At 40.6% G+C, this 22,580-nt stretch overlaps 1 protein-coding gene across 2 annotated transcripts in view; it reads right to left on the reverse strand.

The window, feature by feature from the left end:
- SCGN (secretagogin, EF-hand calcium binding protein) overlaps nucleotides 1-22,580 on the reverse strand; it is a 103,736-nt gene that overhangs the window by 79,911 nt on the left and 1,245 nt on the right. For both annotated transcript variants that reach the window (XM_030190106.1, XM_030190105.1), the window contains exon 2: nucleotides 22,000-22,070. In XM_030190106.1, the coding sequence (XP_030045966.1) occupies nucleotides 22,000-22,070 (71 nt within the window). The remainder of the gene's footprint in view (nucleotides 1-21,999; nucleotides 22,071-22,580) is intronic.

A 22,580-nucleotide genomic window follows, 5' to 3' on the forward strand; every position in this document is an offset into this window, starting at 1 on the left:
ATGCAAAGAGCCCCCAGCTCCCGGAAAAAGAGTCCATTTTCTTGAGGCTAGAGTGGCAGACTTGGAGGAGCTGAGAGAGGCAGAGAGGTACATAGAGGAGGCCTATAGGGATGTTGGAGAGAAGTCCCATCTCCAGTCTGGCAGCCCCTTTGCTGCCTTGGAGTAGGGAGGTTTTCTAAAAGGAGAGCATCACCCTGGTGAAGTTGGAAGTAATCCTTAGCCAGGACCAGCCCACCAGGTGATGCAAAGTTGGACTTAGACATCATATCGAAAATGCCCCTCTCAGTATTTTATAGACCTCTATCATACCCCCCCCCCCCTCCCCAGCTACCTGTTTTCCAAGTTGAAGAGACCTAACCTTGGAGCAGGAGGAGTATGGAAGGAGATAAAGTTAGAGTTACGTCCTTTAGGAGGGTCTTTGGTTTCCTGTAGGTCTGGAGTTGCCTGCCATTGACCAGGAGGAGAATTGACCAGGAGGAGAGAGAGGGGAGTCCTAAAAACTGGAGAGATCCACTGGCTGTGAGAGGCAGGTTGTGGCTCCAATAAGTGGCAATTGGGAGATAGTGTGCTGTGGGTGGGTAGAGGAAGGCCCAGCCCAGGAGCAGGAGACAAGAGCCAGGGAGAGCTTATCCCAGAACCAGGGTGGACCAAAGGTGGGGTCACCGCTGGAGGAGGGTAAAGTAGAGGAGTACAGCCTTTGGGGGAAAATCTCTCTCTACAGGATAGGCACAGATAGGAGAAGATGTGAATACCTGTAAATACAACATTAAATATCCTGTACACATAATTCGGGGAAGAAGAGGAAAAGAGAGTTCCCCTTTGTGAATAACAACAAGGACTGTGTTGGACTGATAATTTGCCAGTTGCCATTTACCTGTTGCAAGAGTTCACATAAAGAACTGCATTTATTTAAGACTTTTCGAGTACTGTGGAAAGAGCTGAGGGACCCGATTGGCTCCAGAGGGTAAAATATAGCCTCTCAAACCCCCAGATTGCTATTCCAGACCATTGATCCACTCCCAAGCTCAACTGTATATTGTGCTGGAACTGATGAGTGAGAGGAGATTGGTCCTGAATGTGAAACTGAACTGAGATCTGTTTTGTGGCCCAGGGACAGAGCTTGTGCACTGTTGAGACCTGGGTTACACAAGTTTCACCTCTTCTGAGTAGCCCTAGAGAGGTCAGGAAAAATCCATACTTTCTGTCCCTCAAACAGACTTGGAACCTTCTGAAAATACAAACGCATCAATGAGTTCAGATCCTGATCAAATACAAGAGTAACCGATAAAGTAGCTCTATCCACTACTGCAGTTGCAGCTTGCAAAACTCCAGATGTATCTAGACTACTATATGACTCCACCAAGGCATTCTATTCATTCCCAAATTCTCGTACAGTCAATGGCTTCTTCTTCCTTTTAGGCAAAAAATAAATTTTGCCTACTGGTGGTAAAGCTTCCGAAGGATATTATACCTCCTCAAGAAATCTTTTAAATGTTTCTAATGGAGAAACTGCACTTATCTTGGAGAAAGTTCAATAAATGTATATTAAGGTGTCTCATTTGATTCTCCATTTTTTCCTTTCTTCTATGCAGCAGTTTTTTGTCTTTAATTATGGCAAATTGAATTTCTTTTATTTTCCCAGTCTCTATCTTCATCATGCTGACTTGTTCCTCAAACTCCTTCACACTACTTTGGTGTGCTACAGTCAAAGTTAAAACAAATTGAACCATAGTTGATAGTTCCAGAGAACTTTTTTGAATAGAAGCTTCCAGTTGGGTCAAAGCTTCACCCAGCAGGGGACTCCTTACCTGGGGCTACAGTCAGAGCCGCCTCCAAGGACGGCTGTATTATTCCAGTTCTCCTGGTTCCAGGGGTAGATCCCTCTGTATCTCCTGGACATCTCCTGCAGGCCAAATCAGGACCTCTGGCATTTTCCACTACAGTGGTAGGAAGTGCCGCTTCACCTTCTGGCATTTCCACCATCCCCGCCATAGTCCACATCTGCCGGAGCACTGGGTGAATCTGGTCTAAAAGGGAAAGAAATGGTTCTCCTGGTAGCAGAGACTATCCCTGCATCTCAGACAATGCTGGGACTTTCTTCTCCTCTTCTAATACATTAGGGACTATGAGTGAGTCAAGCATCTGCTGCTGAACTGGTGTACAGGTAGCCTCGGGGGGAAAGACCTTCACCTTCCCCTTAGGTTTCGAATGCATATTCACGAAAGAAACAGAAAGTGTTAGCAAACTCTCTTTTGTGAGTTTTCTCAGTTGGCCATCTTGCTCCACCCCCATTACCTTTGGATCCCTTTTTAAAAATAAGTGTTACATTGGCCACCCTCCAATCTTCAGGTACAACAAACCATTTTAATGACAGGTTACAGTTCACTAACAGCAGATCTGCAATTTCATATTTGAATTCTTTCACTACTCTGGGGTGTATACCATCTGGTCCAGGTGATTTACTACTCTTTAATTTGGCTCAGTACACCTTCCAGGTTCATTGAGATTCCTCTGCATTGTCACCCTTGAAAACCATATCTGGTACAGTTAGATCTCTTACATCTTCTTCATTAAAGACCAAGGCAAATAATTCATCAAGTTAGGACCTTTTCTGCTGTCTTCTGAGCCAGTTGAAACTAAGTGATTTTTGGAAATTTGAACCCTGAAGTTGGTTTAATAGTTTTTATGTTTAAATATTTTTATTGAATCACTAAAACAAACATATCAAAGGTTCCAAAATCCTTACAACGTGTGATCAAACAAACCAACACAAAGCCCAAGCAAGGTGATATTATAAATGAATATTCAATTTCTCTCCTCCTATCGAACCCCCCTCTCCAAAATCCCCTCCTAGATCTTGCAAACAGCCCCCGCTCAAAGATCCCATACTTCCCTCTCCCCTTCATTGCCTCTTCTTCAGAAAAAAAAACCTACACATCATCAACACATCTCTCCCTTCCCCCCCCCCCCCCCCCCCCCAGGGGAAAGTCAGATGTTCTCCAAATGTCCAAGAAAAAGAAATAATATAGGTACCAGAAAGAAGATAACAAACTGTCACACCTCCATTGTGTTCAGGAATGTAGAGCACACTCTCATAGATAAAGTACCTAAATAGGAATTCTAAGTTATCCAGATAGTTATATGGTTGCTGGCACTGAATATTGCTGGTCTCCAGGTAACTCCTAGTTCTGCTTACAGACAGCCTCAGTACTATATGGATAGTACCAATATGGTGGCATTATCCAGATAATCTGATCACTCCTTATTTACCATTCAGAATCCTACTCTCTCTTAATGATCAGCGACTGCGCATCCCCACTCCATGCAGGACGCAATGAAGGAGATTCTATATATGAAATCAGTGCCAATTAAGCATGTTCTATAATTGGTGCCTAGATTTAGGCGCCAATTATAGAACACACTTAGTTGATAGTTCAGCATCTAAATCTACGTGCATCCATTTACACCAATGAAAACATGGCATAAATCCTAGCACATAGATTTAGACGCACTGGGCCATATTCTGTAAATAGGCACATAAATTTCAGAATGCCCACGAAATACCCATTTCCCCGCCCATAACCATGCTCCTTTTTGCCTGCACGAGTTAGAAATTCGGCACACATTGTTACGGAACACGTTTAGCGACTTGTGTGCCTAAATTCTAATCAGTGCCATTATTGCTTGTTAACTCATTAGCTTGTTAAGCTTGTTAAGTCATGCACATTATTACAGAATCCATGCCGATTTCTGCACTGGTCTCTAAGCGCGCTATATAGAATCCAGGGGGATATGACTCCACTAGGAACCATGCATTCTATTGCACTGCACTCATTATATTATGTAAACTGTCCTGAAAGTTAATTCTCTAAGCAGTGGCGTTCCTGGGGGGGCTGGCACCCGGGGCGGATCGCCGATGCGCCCCGCCCCCCCGGGTGCAGCGCCCCCCCCAATGCAGCGCGGACCCCCCCGGCGAAAGGACACCCCCACGAAGGAACCCCCCCCGCCGGGTGCACGCCGCCGGGGGGGGGGTGCCGCACGCACCTGTCCTCCGTTGTTCCATGCTTCTTCTCTGCCCCGGAACAGGAAGTAACCTGTTCCGGGGCAGAGAGGAAGCATGGAACAACGGAGGACAGGCGCGTGCGGCCCCCCCCCCCCCGGCGGCGTGCACCCGGGGCGGACCGCACCCACCGCCCCCCCTAGGAACACCACTGTCTCTAAGACAGTATTTCAAGTTTTAATAAACCTGAAACCTCACTTCTTATGGAATTCACTTCCAGCTGCCATATTTATGAAAGTTTAGATTTTCTTTGAAGACTCACTTATTCTTGCAAGCCTTTGGTGTGCAAGTGGGTGACAGTACTGCCTGAAGGATCCACTGAAACCCCGTAGTCTCTTCCCCTTTGCTAAGTGGTCTTTGTGATCTGTGTGACTCTTGTCGGCTGAATGCTTAATCTGTTTCATTGTACTATTTTATGAAGCTCTAAAGTTTCTACTACTTGCTTTCCTGTATTATAATAGTGTTCCATTCCATTTTGGCAATGCTTTTGCTGTTGTTTTAGGAAAGGCAGTATATTAAATCTAATAATGCTATTGAAAATCCAGGTATGCCCCAGGCAACACTGTTTATTCAGGTAGCATCATCTGCTGCCTGAATAAATTGCTTTGTCTATTGTACAATGACAGAAGCCCAGTTCCACAAATACAAACCAAAAGACAACCTAATCTAATCTAAAATGACACTTGTAACCCGCTTATTCCCCATAAAGTTCCGAAGCGGCTTACAATCTAAGGGGTCCTTTTACAAAGGTGTGGGAGGGCTAACGCACGGATAGAATGCACCCAATCGGCAGTGCACCAGGAGGTAAGTCCAATTTTGGCATGCGCTGAATCCTGCAGTAGAAAATAATTTTCTATTTTCTACCATGGGAGCGTGCCCATGTTGGCACACGCTGCATGGTTACTGCATGGGTAGCACATGAGCCCTTACCGCTAGGTCAATGGGTGGCGATAAGGGCACAGGCTGTAAATAGGTGTGCGCTAGTTTTAATATTAGCTCAGGCCCATTAAAAAAATAGCCTTTTTCCCAGCCGTTTACTGCGGCTTTGTAAAAGGACCCCTAAAAGAGCCTTAATACATTATATACAATTAACTAAAGTACAAATATAAGCCAATATATCTGTTCAAGCACCCAACTGAACATACTTTTTAGAAAGCAATGTTTTCAAATCTCTTTGAAATAACAAATAAGAAGGTTGGAATTTTATAATGGGTGGCAAAATATTCCAGACCTGAACAGCTTGATAAGGAAAAGAAATGTACAAAACCCTTTGATATCTAACTCCCTTAAAGGAAGGACCAACCAGATCCATTTGATATAACGATCGGGTAGTACTTAGTCTGATAGAATAAGAAACCAGGTGAAGAACCTGCTCTGATATCAAACCGTACCGAATCTTAAAAATAATACAACAAGATTTAAAAAGTATTTGTGCCTGAATCGGTAGCCAGTGTAGCTCCCTTAACAAAGGAGACACGTGATCAAATTTATTCATTCTAAAAATCATGTGAGCGCTGTCTTTTGTAGCAATTGTAAACTATCCTTTAGTTTAACTGAGATACACAAATATAATACATCACAATTATCCAACTGAGCTAAAATGAGGCTTTAGACCAGCAACTCAAAATGATATTTAGGAAAGTAAGATCGAAGAATTCATAACTGTCTTAGTTTTTTTAATATCTTCCTAAATAGGTTATGAATCTGCAATTCAAAAGCTAGAGAAGAATTTAGAATTACTCCTAATACCCTGGAGGATTTCTCGACTTTCATCTTCTCATTTTGCCCTATACGGATTGATTCAGGTAGAGATTCTATTTGGTTAGTAATCCAAAGAACCTCGGTTTTACTTGTGTTTAACTTTAACATAAACGATGACGCCCAAGTTTTTAGCTTCTCTGTACATTCAGTTGCCTTACTTGATTTATGCATTAAGTCAGCATATATTCCTCTTATCCATTTTTTAAATTTGTATGAAGTCTTTATTTAATATTAAAACATAACAATATGCTCATTTTTTTTTTAGAGCACATGTCAAATTGTGTGTCTATATTTGTGTGCCACTGGGACTGGTTCTTGGATTGTGTAGGTGCCTATGCTCCCTTTATAAAATAGTCTTAAGATAGGAGCCTTCTTGCATTTGTCACATAGGTGCCCTGTTATAAAATCACCCCCACTTTAGATTCCATCCGATTAATACTTCCCCACACTAAGCAGGCCCACTATGAATCAACTAGGCACAGTGCTCTTTACTTTTTGTCCCCCCAAACTATGGAATGACCTCCCTAATCAGATACGTAATGAACAGTGCTTTGTTAAGTTTAAGACACTTTTGAAGACGCTTTTATTTTTCAGCAGGATTTTCACTCTGGGGGGGGGGGGGGGGGCTGAAGGCAGGATGATCCTGTTCATTGGAGTAGCCTGGAATACTTTGGTTATATGACTTATCTCGGTGTGAATATGGTCCTGTCCTGTTTTATAATGGCTTTCCTGTTCCTTTGATTTTATTATTTTTAGTCGATTCTTCACCGCTTAGATCCATTTGTTTGGTGTAGGCAGACTAAAACGCTTTAATAAACATAACATAAACATACAGCCAAGGTTTCAAGTCCATACTGGAGGGTGTCAACATGATTTCACATCACACTGGCAGCTGAAAAGTGCAACGCACCAGCAGAAATTCAAGGGAAGCCCTCTAGAGACTGTACCTGAATGTAGTTTACCTTGAGCTACCAATTGACAAGGTGTGAGCTAGATCTAAACTAATCTTTAAAAATAATGCTTTGGCAGGCATGCTTGCCAAGGTCTGCAGCACACTACTACTTTTTAAAATAATCATCTTTCTATCCCTTTCTCTTTCCCCCAAAGGAGACCTCTTTGACTGGTAATCTGATCTCCCGCCCACATCATGTCTCTGTTTGCCTGGCATGCATTCTGAGGATTTATACAATCCAGCTGGGATAATGTCTGACTGCCTCCCACTGTCTCACAGTGTGCCCTGAGGCATAAGCATGTCTGTCAGAGCATATTACTTGACAGGTCTTATTGTTTAATTATTATCTGACAGAGCTGGAAGATGACAAACAAGCCAGGTGTAACACTAAGTAGTGTGTTTCCTAGGGCAACTCCCTTCACCTCTCCTGATTGCTAAATGTGTGTAATTTTTAACCAGATACTTAATATGAAATCAAGATGAACACAACAGAAAATGCAAACTGTTGCACTGGGTGAATAGTACCAATATTACTGCCAGGGCCGCCGAGAGGGGGGGACAGGTCCACTAACTGTTGTTTGGCAGTTATGTGTGCACATACACACATAACTACCAAAATCCCACCCAAGAGCTATTCTGCAAAATACCTGCTTAAAATGTATTGGGCTAGATTCTATATATGGTGCCAAAAAAAGCGCTATTCTATAAGCCGAGCTTAAAGTTGGGCACAGTTTATAGAATAGCACTTATGCCCGGAAATCATGCCTAACTTTAGGTGAGGCCAATTGCACCAACTGAAACGTACTGCAAATGTATGCGCCTACATTAGGCACGTATTCCCATTATTCTATAACAACATGTTCTAATTTTAGGAATACCCCCATTACACCCTTGCCCATCCCATATCCACAACCCCTCTTTCCGATTGTGTGTGAATATTACATATGGATCCCGGGCCTAAATTTACACGTATAAATGCCAATTAAATCTAGTTAGTGCCAATAATTGCTTGATAAAAAGCCAATTATTGGAGCAAAATTGGCTCATTATTCATTAAATTGTGCACACAAATTCGGCGTGCGCCCAAATATGCATGCATAATTTTTGATGACTTTTAATTGGGATACATCTGAAGGTACTCAAGGAACTAGGAGATATCCATTGCCTCAGGTACAAAATTAGATTGTGAGCCCTCCAAGGACAGAGAAATACCCAGGCCCCCTTTTACTAAGGCGCGCACACGTTTTTAGTGCATGCTAAAACTGTAGGCGCGGTAAACATTAGAGACGCCAATGCATTCCTATGGGCGTCTCTAATGTTTAGCGCGCCTACAGATTTTGCATGTGCTAAAAACGTGAGTGTGCCTTAGTAAAAGGGAGCCCCAGTGTACCTGAATATAATTCACCTTGAGCTACTACTGAAACATGTGTGAGCAAAATCTAAATAAATAAATTCTTACGTTGTATATATCTGCTAGGTTAGTATTCTATAAAGGAAAGTGAATGTCTACATTCCTTTAATGAATAGGCTCTTACCAGGCACTCATTGGTTGTATAAGCTGAGTATTATTAAATTTTATTCCACACATGAAATTTTATTCCTTTAATCTGAGGTGAGCATAACAGTGGCTGAGGGCAGAGTTGGTGCAGAGCTGGCATTTTTAAAAGTAAGCACCTACATTTTCTAAAATATTTTGGGTGCCCAATAGAAGGTTTAAATGTGTGTGAATGTGAGTGTGAGTTTCAGTGGAGCAATTTTCAGAGGGAAAGTATTTGAAAACTGATGTAAAAGTTAAACGGCCATTACAAATTATCCTCCTGGAGGGTAGAAAGTATTGTAAGTGTGTAAAGTGAATCAGTTCATATCATGTACTTAGATTTACAGAAAGCATATGATAAAGTCACACATGAGAGACTCCTTAGGAGGCTGGACTTCATGAACCCTCGGTCTGATATAGCATGATATCTTTATGTTTATTAATACATTTGATATACTGCTTATCTTATGCAACACAAAGCGGCACACATTAAAAATGTGTCTTATGTTCTCACGCGGGATTTAGAAGATTAAGTTTCTCCTGTTTTTGTGCATATGTTAATAAAGTTGATATGGCTACGCCTTTGGGGTATTAGTATGACCACCTGAATCTAGGGCTTTGCAAAGCATTCTGGGGAGTTTCTCAAAATCAAAACGTTTGAGAGGGGAATAAACTTCAAGTCACACAGATTCAATTAGTGAAGAGAAGAATCTCAGTGGGTTGTTTACTGCATTGTGAGCCATGTTTAGTCACAGTTTTCTTTCTATTCCGTTTTTTTCCTTCACCATATCACTTTTATCCTGCAATAGAAATTCAGTTTCTTGGGGGTTCTTGCTGTTATTTAGTTTAGTTTGATTTCAGTAATTTGATAAACTGCCTTTTCTTGTGTATATCAAAGCATTTCTGTGGCATAAAAGACAGCGGTGTCGTGTTGACCCTTCATTAGTCTCTGTCCCTCCATGGTTTGGCATTATAAAAGCTATACAGACCCAAATGTCTCTCTTCATGTATGTGCTCTGTATCTGACCATCCAGTTCCTCCCCTTTTCCTTTCAGTCTGGCCCTTGTTGAATAAGCCATCTGTTTCTCCTAACCTTGAGCAATTTCTGATAACATCTGCCAGAGACAGTTTTATCCTGGTTAAATATTTTCTAAAAAATTGACAATGACAATAGGAAAGGCACACCATTAATGTTCTGCTTTTCTTTATAATGGCAACCAGGATGTTAAAGCAAACAAGACTAAAAGGATTATGTTTTCTTCTGTTTCACCATGTGAACATTACACTGGAAAGGGCACACTTACCTTCGAATTCTATATATTGCACCTTGATTTCCACGTGGAAATGGAAGAGTATTCTATAACAATGAACAACTATAGTAACCCAAACCTTGTAATATTTCAATGCTTAAAAATAGTGAAAAAGCACTTATCTCATAGCACAAATGAAGTGCAGAATAGGCATCTGGTGAATTCTTCCAACTTCCAACTCGCCCCTGGGCCAATGATGGCCAGCGTTTCGCTTAGCTGCTTCAGGGTCCCAGACGGCAGAGCAGTTTTCAAAGAACGGCACTCCAGAGCCGTAACAACCATCGCATCCACAGTGGCCAATCCAGCTCACAAGTACCTGGCAAGATCCCAGAATAGTAAAACAGACATTATGCTGCTTATCCTATGGCTCTGGAGTGCCGTTCTTTGAAAACTGCTCTGTCGTTTGGGACCTTGAAGCAGCTAAGCGAATCGCTGGCCATCGCTGGCCCAGGGGCAAGTTGGAAGAATTCACCAGATGCCTTTTCTGCACCTCATTTGTGCTATGAGATAAGTGCTTTTGAGCACTGAAATATTACAAGGACTATATATAATTTTTTTTTTGCTTTAAACGATCAAATGAAGTTGCATATATTTTTTGGAAGGTTTTTGCCAATGATGAAGTACAGATCTAGTTGATCGGAATAGCTCTATAATTTTTGATTTTGAGCTACTTTGAGACTTTTCCTTCCTTTTTTACTATAAGTTTGTTTCTTTACAATGAGTTTGATTTTGATATATTTGTGCTCCATATGTTGACATTGCGTGTATTACTTTCTGTTTTGTTTTATTTAATTCTATAACAACACGCATAACGTAATTGGTTAACTAGCTAATCAGCACTGTTAACTGGATGTTAACAAGCAATTATCAGCATTAATTGGCATTAATTGAAATTTATGTGCACAACTCGCTAACAGGCTTATTTTTGAAAGAGAAGGGCACCTATCTTTCGATACAAATCAGGAGATGGGTGTCCTTCTCACAGGGTCGCCCAAATTGGCATAATCAAAAGCCGATTTTGGGTGTCCTCAACTGCTTTCCATCGCGGGGATGACCAAAGTTACGAGGGCGTGTTGGAAGCATAGCAAAAGTGGGACTGGGGCATGCCTAACACATGGGCGTCCTCGACATAATGGAAAAAAGAAGGGCGTCCCTGATGAGCACTTGGGCGACTTTACTTGGTCCATTTATTTTACAACTAAGCCTCAAAAAGGTGCCCGAACTGACCAGATGACCACCAGAGGGAACCAGGGATGACCTCCCCTTACTCCCCCAGTGGTCACCAACTCCCTCCCATCCAAAAAAAAAAAACTTTTTAAATATTTTTTGCCAGCCTCAAATGTTATACCCAGCTCCATGACAGCAGTATGCAGGTCCCTTGAGCAGTTTTAGTGGGTGCAGTGCACTTCAGGTAGACCCAGGCCCATCCTCCCCTACCTGTTACACTTGTGGTGGTAAATGTGAGCCCTTCAAGACCCACCAGAAACCCACTGTACCCACATGTAGGTGCCCCCCTTCACCTCTTAGGGCTATGGTAGTGTTGTACAGTTGTGGGTATTGGGTTTTGGGGGGCTCAGCATACAAGGTAAGGGAGCTATGCACCTGGGAGCAATTTGTAAAGTCCACTGCAATGCCCCCTAGGGTGCCCGGTTGGTGTCCTGGCATGTCAGGGGGACCAGTGCACTACGAATGCTGACTCCTCCCATGACCAAATGGCTTGGATTTGGTCATTTCTGAGATGGGCGTGCTCGGTTTCCATTATGACTGAAAATCGGGGACAACCACCTCTAAGGTCGACTGTTTCTAAGGTCGACCTAAATTTCACGTTTTGGACATCCCCGACCATACGTATTATCGAAACAAAAGATGGACAGACATCTTGTTTTGATAATACGGGTTTCCCTGCCCCTTCACCGGGACGTCCTACGAGGATGTCCTCAGGAAAACCTGGGTGCCCCTTTCGATTTTGCCCCTCCACGCATATTCTGTAACATGGTGCTCCTAAATTCTACATCACATAGTAGAAAAGGGGGCATGATCACAGGTGGGGCATTGGCGTTTCTACAATCTATGCACATTATTAGAGAATACACCCACTCTGTGCCCAATTTAGGCATCAGGATTTACACCAAGTAAAACATGGCCTAAATGGATGCAACCAAATTTGGTCGTGTGGTGAGCTGCTCATTGTATTCTATATATCACACAGAAATTTAAGCTGATTCTATAAAATGTAGGGGTACGTTAGAAAATATGCCTAGGCATATGTTTGTTCCATGTGGATTATTTAGGCATCATATACAGAATCTACCCCTTAGGGGGTAATTTGAAGCCTATGTGAGAATTCAAAATGGTGCCTATTTTAAGCCTATTTATCAAGATGGACTTGGGGAAAACCCACTGTTCATTTCTAGGATAAGCAGCATAATGTCTGTATTACTGTTCTGGATCTTGCCAGGTACTTGTGCTTGATGGACCTTTAATCTGTCCCAGTATGGCAAGCTTATATTCTTATGCTCTTATTAATAAAGGCAACGTAAGCACCCATGTGCCTTTAGACAACAGACTCCCAGAAACAACCCCAACAGCGCACAAATACTCTCACACAAACTTACTCTGATCATGCACTCTAGGGGTTGCTCATGTATTTTATGAAATACCATACTTCACGATTCCAACCCCAAACCCCACCACTGTCACACAGTCAAATCATGTTATAAAAGCTCTGTTCTACCTGTAAAAACACAGACAAAGCCTTGAAAACATATCCCCTAAATAGGGGACAGGCAAAGGGATTCATGTACATGGGGGAGGGGGGAGGGGGTAGTGCCTAACGTTAGGTGCTGGAATGATGTATACTATGGGGGAAATTTGATAAATGGTGCTGAAAATCAGGCACTGATAAAAATTGGCGCTCAGCGTTATTCTATTAAGGGCGCTCCGAGATGAGCATTCTTTCTAGAATAGTGTTGAGCGCACAATTCTGCCCTCAGCTTTGGGCACAGGGACTTGTGCCAGCTGAAACCTGCTGTAAATCCCGGTGTGCAAATTGGATGCGGATCCCTGCTATTCTGTAACACTGCATGCATCTTTTGTGAACACCCTTGACCTTTCTATGCCCCTCCTATGGCCACACCCTTTATTTATCTATTTATATGCACAGCTTTATTTCTTCCAATGACATCAGCTAAGATGAACATTGCATTATGTCAAATGAAATATCAGCACAAATGAATGCTGTGTCTTGGTGAGTGATGTTGGGCACATTATCCCCTTGAGAAAGCCAAGGATAGTTCTGGGCGAAACGGGACCCCGTCAGGCTTATGAGATAAGCGTGCTTACCTAATTCAGCTGATTAGTTATTTATAAGAGACTTTTATAAAAAATTGCAAAAATTACAAATATATTTTTGGAAGAAATAAAGATGTGCATATAAATAGATAAAGAAAATAGTGATGATGGAAGTTTTTTGGCCAGTGATGAAGTGAGGTTCTGCTGGTTACTGTATTCATTGAAACAAGAGAGAGTACCACAGATGCGTGGAGGAATTTTTCCTCCATTTTTCATTTTTTCCTCTTTTTATTGTTTGATATTTAGTGGGTGCAATACGGTGTGTTTAGACCAAAATATATGTTTTTTGAAAAATTTTCCCCTTTTATATCACCTTCATCACACATATACCCATTAATTCTATATATACCCCGGGATTCTATATATTGTGCCAAGATTTCCATTCGGAACTTGAAGCATATTCTATAACAATGTGCATAAGCGAATTGATTAACAAGCTAATCAGTGTTGATAATTGGATTTTGACAATCAATTATCAGCGTTAATTGGCCTTAATTAAAATTTACACATAGAACTGTCTAAGCATATGCTATATGTAGTGCACTCCTAAGTCATGTAGTTGAAAAGTGGGTGTGGTCATGGGCGTGGCCATGGGTGTTTTAAAAAATCTGTGTGCGTTGTTATAGAATACACCCTTGTCTGTGCATAATTTAGGCGTTGGGATTTACTCAAAGTTTTCTTGGTGTAACTGCCCTCAACTAAATTTAGCTGTGCGGAGCTGTGCTCGGCATATACTATATACCACATGGAAATTTAGACCTATTCTATAAAGTACATCTAAATGAAGGCGTACTTTATAGAATGTGCTTAGGTGAATTTTATTTTGGTGCCGACTTTTTAGGCGTGATATACAGCATTTAGTCCATAGCACACAAAATTGCATGTGTAAATTTGGGTGAGAAATTCAATTGCTTAACGAGACAATTAGTGCTGATAATTAGGCACTAATAATCTATTATTGGCGCTAATTGGCAATAATTGTAATTTACATGCACATCTTTATAGTCACTATTCTATAAAGATGTGCATGTAAATTTTTCCACATGGATCCACAAAAGGGGCATGACCATGGGAGGGGCATGGGTGGGTCGGGGCATTTCTAGGATTTGCATATAGTGTTATAGAAGTGGGAGGATCTGCACCTAATGTAGACACGGGGATTTACACCAGGGTTCAGTTGGTGTAAATCCTCATGCCCAAAATTGGGCTCAGATCGCAGTGCTAAGCATCATTCTATAAACAGTGCTCAACCTGGAGTGCTGTTTATAAAATAGTGCTTAGCGTGCATTTTTTGGCACCCATTTACAGAATTGAGTCCATAATGCTTGCTCTGGCCCCACAGAACATGTGCTCTAGGTGGCAGGAGGGCTGCAGGGAAGTTTCTCTGAAATGCTCCTTGAGCAGGTGGGGGTTGCTGTAGTAGAGTTATCATCGTCCCTCCCTCTCTCCTTCTGTGGGATCAAGTGCACTGCCTCTACAAAAGTGCACAACTCCAGCTAACTCTGGACACTAGACATAAACTCGAATCCTCTGAGCCACACAATAGAGCATTGCAGCTTTTTTACCCTTTTTTTCTGTGAAACATTTGTATGTAGCATTTTGAGGACAATTCTAAAACAGTACATCTATACTTAGAGGGGCATTCTTGATATGACGTCTAAGTCCGACTTTGGACATTTTGCAAAAAACGTCCAAAACCTAAATAGGAAAGAAGGTCATTTTCGAAAAAGAAAAATGTGTATCTTTTTTTCGAAAATACTGTGGATGCTTTGTTTTTTTGGCCCATTTTCAAACAAAAAATGTCCAAGTGCAAAATGCACAAAATCAAGTCATTGGCATGTAGGAGGAGCCAGCATTTTTAGAAGACTGGTCCCCCCGACGTACCAGGACAGCAATAGAGCACCCTAGGGGGCACTGCAGTGGACTTCATAAACTGATCCCAGGTACACATCTCACCACTGCTCTCTTACCTTGTGTGCTGAACCCCCCCCCCCCCAAACCCACTACCCCCGACTGTACACCACTACCATAACCCTTACAGGTGAAGAGAGCACCTATATGTGGGTACAGTGGGTTTCTGGTGAGTTCTGGAGGTCTCACGGTTTCCTTCACAAGTGTAAAAGGTAGGGGGAGGTAGGAGCCTGGTTCCTCCTGTCTGCAGTGCACTGCACCACTACTAGACTACTCCAGGGACCTGCATGCTATTCTAATGGACCTGAGTATAACATCTGAGGTTGGCATAGAAGCTGGCAAGTAATGTTTTTCATCACATTTTTGGGGGTGGGAGGGGGTTAGTGACCACTGGAGGAACAAGGGGAGGTCACCCCTGATTCCCTCCAGTGGTCATCTGGTTATTTAGGGCACCTTTTTGTGCCTTATTCGTTATAAAAGCAGGTCTAGCTCAAAACGTCTAAGTTTCAGTCCTGGACGGTTTTGTTTTGTTCTATTATGGCTGAAAAATGTTTAAGTCTTAGGAGCACCCAAGTCCTGCCCTGAACATGCCCCTGAAATGTCCCCTTGAGATTTGGGCGTACTTCTGATGGACTTCATAGAAAAATGTCTAACAATAGGTTTCAAAAATACTGATTTGGACGTTTTGTGAGAAGCGTCCAAATGTTGCTTTATGCTACTTTTTAGACATTTTTCTCTTTTGAAAATGAGCCTGTTAGTCACCTAAAAGATGCTTATGTAGTACCTATTTTATAAAGGAAAGTAGAGCCTACTTAGGTTGCATATGTGTCTAGAATTTAAGAATGAGAACTTCTGGCAGCCATAGAGCTGGTGTGCATGCTCACACCTGAACAACAGAGATACAAGGTACAAAACTTAGATTGTGAGCTCACTAGGAACAGAGAAAGTACCTGTATATAATAAGCATAAATTGCTTTGGATGTACCGCAGAAAGGCAGGATATCAAATCCTTGACCCTTTACTCTTTACACGTGTAACTTATAGTATCCTATAGGTTCACATTTAACTGTGAGTCCTGCTTATTTTGCACCCAGACTCCGCCCATGTGTTCATCCATCTGTCAAATAACACATATGTGTATTTAGAGAATAGTGCTTATGCAAATTTTCAGCATTTATGCTAGTATTTTAATCATTGAACCTAAAACCACAAGATGGGGAAAACACTAAAATTACTGGGAAAGATACTGGAGCCAAGAACAATAGCATTCCACATTGATCTTGAGATTGTGCTGCTCATGTACAGATGTTTTTCAATTTACGTCTTGAGCTGAAGATATGTTTGCATGCTTTCTGAAACGTGGATATCCACATATGATTATTTTAACAGCATAAAAAGGGCATTGTATTACATCCATCTCAATGATCTAGGGATTCACGTACTACCCTACTTGAACATAGCTTTTCATATTAAAATATATTATCAAACCTTGTTAGCACATTTTACAGTTTCATGACATTTTTTTCCAATGCCCTAGATTTACATTTTCCATGGCACGCAATCCATGGGAACGTCTGATTCAGTTAGTTTTCCAAGAAGCATCTGCAGAATTTATAGCAATCTAGGTGGGTCATATTTCACGTGGTCACTGTTTAGTTTGCAAGCATGTGATTGTTATGGGCTATATACAATATCCTATTTTGAAGCACACATTTTATTTGAGACAATGGACTGACTGTGGCTCCAGTGGGGTCATTTGCATGATACTTTGCCTGTGCTATAAGTTTTATATTGGCCACATACAATGGACTATCCACACTCGCATAGTAGAACATTTGAGCTGTATCCAGAGAGGTGTAATGGAGGCATCCCTGGTACAACATTGGATTGACAATTGACAAGCAGCTGAAGCTCTCTGTTTTGTGATTTTAGAAGTTCCATGATTGCCAGAGGATGGGAATTTATCTGCACTTTTGTGGAAGAAGGAACAGAAATGGATATTGTGTTGGCACACAGAGGAGCTATTTGGCCTTAATCGAGAGGTGGAGTGGTGGACTTTTTTAAATTAAATTTTTTACAGTAACATTTATACAATCTTTTTCATTTAACACATTGTATATTATTTTGGACACCATAATTGACATCTACTTTTTAAAATAATCTGTACTTTGACTTTATTGGTCAGTAGTTGTTAAAGCATCAAATCAGCAGCCACTCCCTGATCATGTGACCCTTTTCTTATAAGGAGGAAGGGTGACCAGGGTTAGTCAGAGTCTTTCATTTATGCGTGGATTACATCAGAATGAGGTACCCTTATCATTCAACCTAAATTTTCTTTTGAACATCATTGTTTATAAATTTACTTGATGATTTTGCTCTTTCATAACAATTTTTTCATTTTTTTAGAGATTGACACATCCGCCCCTTTTTGTGTTGAGCACACTAAAAGTTTCTCATTTTGGGTTGACTGATGCAGCAAAAGCAAAACATGGTCCATGTCAGGACTCTCTAAAGATAAATGGCTTATGTACAACATGCTTTGAAAATATCTATTTATATGCACTTTTTCACTTTGAATTTATATTGTCTTGAGAAGAATGAGTTTTAACATGTGTGCGGTGATTAGAAATATGTTATTAATTCATTTTTAAAAATTTATAAGATGACATACAGAATAAATCTGTTTCAGCTTAAAGAAACAATGTTTGGTAGTGTTGGAAATGTAGGACTTGAAACTCATGGAGCTGTCAAGAAGACCACACTATCCAGGGCATGAGCAATGAGAGGTTGCTCCTGCCCAAAGACTATTAGACCACCAGGGAAGGGAAAGGGAAATGGGACTTGATATACTGCCTTTCTGAGGTTTTTGCAACTACATTCAAAGTGGTTTACGTATATTCAGGTACTTATTTTGTACCAGGGGCAATGGAGGGTTAAGTGACTTGCCCAGAGTCACAAGGAGCTGCAGTGGGAATTGAACTCAGTTCCCCAGGATCAAAGTCCACTGCACTAACCACTAGGGTACTCCTCCACTAAATTACTGGTAGGCCCCTTGGGGGGGTCTGGGGGCTCTTTAAGGGATGGAAGGCTTGATTGGGGCTGTAGGAGGTTTGATTGATGAGTGGGGGGAAACAATCGGGGAGAAGATGTTACAAGCTGCAGGCTCCGGCCTGGGAGTATCAGGCAGAATCTTTGAGGCCCAATGCTCCCAGACTACCAGAATAATGCTCGCAAGCATCACTAATCCTTTTCCACAGTAGACAGCAACCTGTGGATTTGTTATATTGCAGGTTGCTGGCTCACGTGATAAATCAAGGTGCAGTAAAAGCTCACCATTTATCGCACCTTAATAAGTTACCCCCTTAGCTCGATAGAACATTAATACTTATTCAAAAAAAACCCTTCTAATTAATTCCATCTATCAAGTTACTTAAAGACTGATAATTTTCCATCACTGGAACTGAAGGAGAATTCTTTTCTCTATGCCTGGTTTCTAGTCTTTCTGCACTGAAATAGCAATGTCAGAATGTTTGTGTTCGAGTACAGTGTGGAAGATAAAAAGAGCACTCGGGACATTTTCCATGAGGGGGTCTTAAGAAAATGACTAAAGATTAATTCTTTTTTTAGTGACTGCTCCCTTTTCTCTTTATTCATGAGTCACACTCTGCAGCACCTTCAGCTAATCTATAGCTTACGCTTTGACTTTATGATCTGAATCACTTGGAAGAATAAACATATCTAGAGCAAGGATGGGCAACCACAGTCCCCAAGGGCCACAACCCAGTCAGGTTTTCAAAGTTTCCACAATTAATATGCATGGATTTGATTTGCATACACTGCTTCCATTATATTCAAATAGATCTCATGCATATTCATTGTAGAATTATTGAAAATGCGATTGGGTTATGGCCCTCGAGGGCTGTGGATGCCCACCCCTGATCTAGAGTTTACCTAGGAATCAAGAAACCAATTGAATTAGTTTTTAGTGTCGAACTGTGGGCTAGATTTACTAGCGTGCTTTAGGATGCTAGCATGCATTAATGTAATTTGACACACACCAATGCAAGCTTCATTATTATCAGTGAGGTCTATTTACTAAGGAGGTTATTTATTAAAGGTTAGCTCTTGCTAATTTATTTGCTGCACTTGTATCCCACATTTTCTCACCTATTTGCAGACTCAATGTGGTTTACAAAATGTTATAGCAACATGTCTCCACGGGCAAGGTCGATCCCCCTCCGCTGCGTCAGATGACGTTACAGGAATCAGGCCTTCGAGTGCTTGGAACCGGAGGCAACACTTTGGGAGGTCCGGGAGATCTTGAAGACCGGAGCGCAGAGGGAATCTCGTTGAGCCCTCCCCAGATAACAGCCCCCCCAAGACCAGGGGTTGAGGCGAAGACGACGAGGGAGCGCTTGGCAGAATCCGGAAGTCGGTCTCCTGCAGGCGTGGCTGGAGACCCCGTTGCTTCTTCGACGCCGGTGAGAACAACAGCCCAGGCAGGCTTGCTGTCTGAAGGGAAGCCCGGCGAATCCCCGTGGAACCTTGGAGGGTTGACTAAACCACCGACTGTTACACTCGATTTATTATGGGAAGCAATTCAAGGTTTGAACATCAATTTGCAGCAAATTTCAGGTATATTACGGGGAGAGGTGACTGAACTAAAGCAAGCTCAAACAGTAGTAAAATCCGAAATTGCAGAACAGAAGACCAAAATGGAGACTTTTGATAAAGATTTAGTAGCAGTGAACTCTTTATCTTTAACGTTGATAAAAAATAGTAACCTCCAGCAGCGAAAAATAGAATACCTAGAAAACCAGATAAGAGGCAACAATCTACGATTTCTTAATTTTCCTAAAGCTCCCCTTACTCCGGCCCTAGACATGCTAAAAAAAATATTTCTCAGAGGTATTAGGTATTCCCCTTGAGGGATTACCACCTATTACCAGGACACAATATATTTCTGGAGCTGGTCTGAGTAAGTTGCCTATAAAGCCCCAATCTGAGGTTAATTTGACAGAATTTTTAGAGCAATCTCTGGAGGTAGTGACTGAAAGAACTACACTGCTGGTTACATTTGCTTTACAACTAGATCGGGACAATATATTTAAACTTTATTTCAGACACATGAACTCTCCTTTTCTTGGATCAAAAATACAGATATTTCCGGATCTTTGTAGAGAGACTCAAAAAAGAAGAAAGCAGTTTTTGATGTTAAAAGAGAGGGTTCTCCGAATAGGAGGATCCTTTATACTAAAGTTTCCTTGCAAATGTTATATTTCTTTGAATGCTGTTAATTACATTTTTTTTTGATCCAGGGAAGTTAACTGAGTTTATTTCAACTAAAGAATAACAGCTGTGAATTCCTTGATTGCTAGCGCTTATCCTGGCTGTGATACTGAAGGTTCTATCTACTCTTTATTTGTTTGTTTGTTTTTTCTTTTTTTCCTTTATTTCAATTTCCTAGATCTTGGAACAAATACTTGTGGACTAAATAAGAGGATGTTTTTGCCTTTTGAGATATTTACTTAATATTTTAATGTCTGAAGTGTGTATCTATGTATTATTGCATAAATGTAAATTCAATAATTTATAAATAAAAAAAATAAAAAAAAAGAATTTCAGAATATAGATACAGATGGGTACATAGAATATCATAGCAATCATATTAATGAAATAATAATTTTACAATTATTACAAATAAGAGTGCATAAGCAAATTATATTGGATTGGAAGTGGGTTGAAAGATCAACATAACATAACATATTGATATCAGGACAAGATATAATATTCAGTCGTGAGGATGTAATTAGGATGAACAGATAGGAGGGTTCCTTAATAGTTGTGGCTGGAATAATTAGGAAGTCAGATCGTTATGGGGATTTTATTGGCATTTTAATAGCATTAAAATACACTATCTGCTGCAGGGCCCATTTTATTCCTGGGCAGACTGGAAGATTCGCATAAGCTTTTTTGTAAAGCTCTGAAAACCTGTTTTTTTTTAAAAAGCTTTTGAAATATAACACTACTTACTTAGGAAACCACTCAGGTAATTAAAAAAGTTCTCTATACCATATAGAAGATATAAATTAATGGAGACAGAGTATGACTGATTTGGGGTGTATGAATGCTGTAATGAATGTTTATGTCCTCTTCGGTATAGAAGTTGTCTGTGCTGTCCTATCATACAATGCAGGTCATAGCTTAAATTATATTATATGTTATTTGTATATTTTTTGATATGTAAACCGTTCGGATTTGCTATGCAATAAGTGACGGTATAGTAAATAAACGATAAATGATAAACGATAAACTACTGTTGGGTGTCATTTAATGTGATGCATTGAAGAAGGATAAGGTCCCCACGTAGACAATAACAAGGTGGAACAGTGAGGCAATTGATCAAATAAAGACAATCCAATTAAAAATACCAAGACGTCTTTTATGCTATATTCATCAACCAGGGTTCATGGCACAAATAAAAGTGCTCGACACAGCTGTGTTTCAGCAAGTAATGTGTGCGTCAGGAGTCACACAATTTTAGAGATGTATTACTGACAGGAAATGGGGATGAACAACAAAGAACTGCCAAAAAAATAGACTACTGTGCACTATATGGGATTCAGAACACTCCTTCCCCTATTAGTATAAAAATATCAGCAAACAGTTAAGGTGCTCTCTCACTCTCTCTCTCTGGAGCAGCACTCCGTCTCCTCTAACAGCATGCACTAAGTACATAACTGACATTAACTTCCATTAAAGTGCATTAACACATGCTAACACATTAATACAAAGTAATTTAAGCCCTGTATTTATAAACGGAGTAGTGGAAGCAGATTCTTTTTGTGGTTTTATAGCTCATTGCTCCATGGAGATAATCAGAGGACCAAAAGTAAATAACCATAATATTTAATGTTTTCATGATTTCATACGCGTCTGTCATAAACTGTCTCTCCATTTGAATGTGATCCTGTTGCTGAGAGAGAAAACAAATTTATCTTGTAGGTTATGCTGGTTTCTAAGGAAACCCTAGCCTGATGACCGTTAGAAAAACAGAGATTAAGCAGCACAACTTGTAATGGATGTGAAACCTTTTATTACACAAATTGGTACTTACATTTGATCCCAATTTCTTCAGCAAGTGGCAAAAGAAATCATCAACTTCTTTTCCTTCTATGTAACCATTATCTAAACATAATTTTTAAAAAAATGTTGTGTCAATATTTTTGCTGACAGGATTCCTGCATCAGCATTTCATATGCAACCTTTTCCAGTTTATAAAAATATCCATGTGCACGGACAACCCATCCTTTCATGTGATCTTGATTTCTTTTTAAAGAAAACTATCATATTAAGCCATCATTTCTCAATACCTCTCAAACTGCCAAAATATAAATACCAGTAAGCCACCATTTTCACTTTTGTTTATGTTAAAGTAAGACCATTATTTACGAGAAAATGTAAAACATTTTCAATTTGAACCCCTTATTTACAAATTTTCAGATGTAGCATGTTTAAGAGGAAGAGATGGGGGCAGATGAGAGACATAATGGTCAAGACCTCTTAATTTTCACTGTTTGCATTTTGATACACTGTACACTCAATCAAGCACATCACGTTTTTCTTTCCTTTCAGGACTATAGTGAAATAACATTCTTATCAAATTTAGGGGTCCTTTTACTAAGGTGCACTAATGGA

This window comes from Microcaecilia unicolor, chromosome 1, assembly GCF_901765095.1.
Source record: "Microcaecilia unicolor chromosome 1, aMicUni1.1, whole genome shotgun sequence".
Taxonomy (NCBI): domain Eukaryota; kingdom Metazoa; phylum Chordata; class Amphibia; order Gymnophiona; family Siphonopidae; genus Microcaecilia; species Microcaecilia unicolor.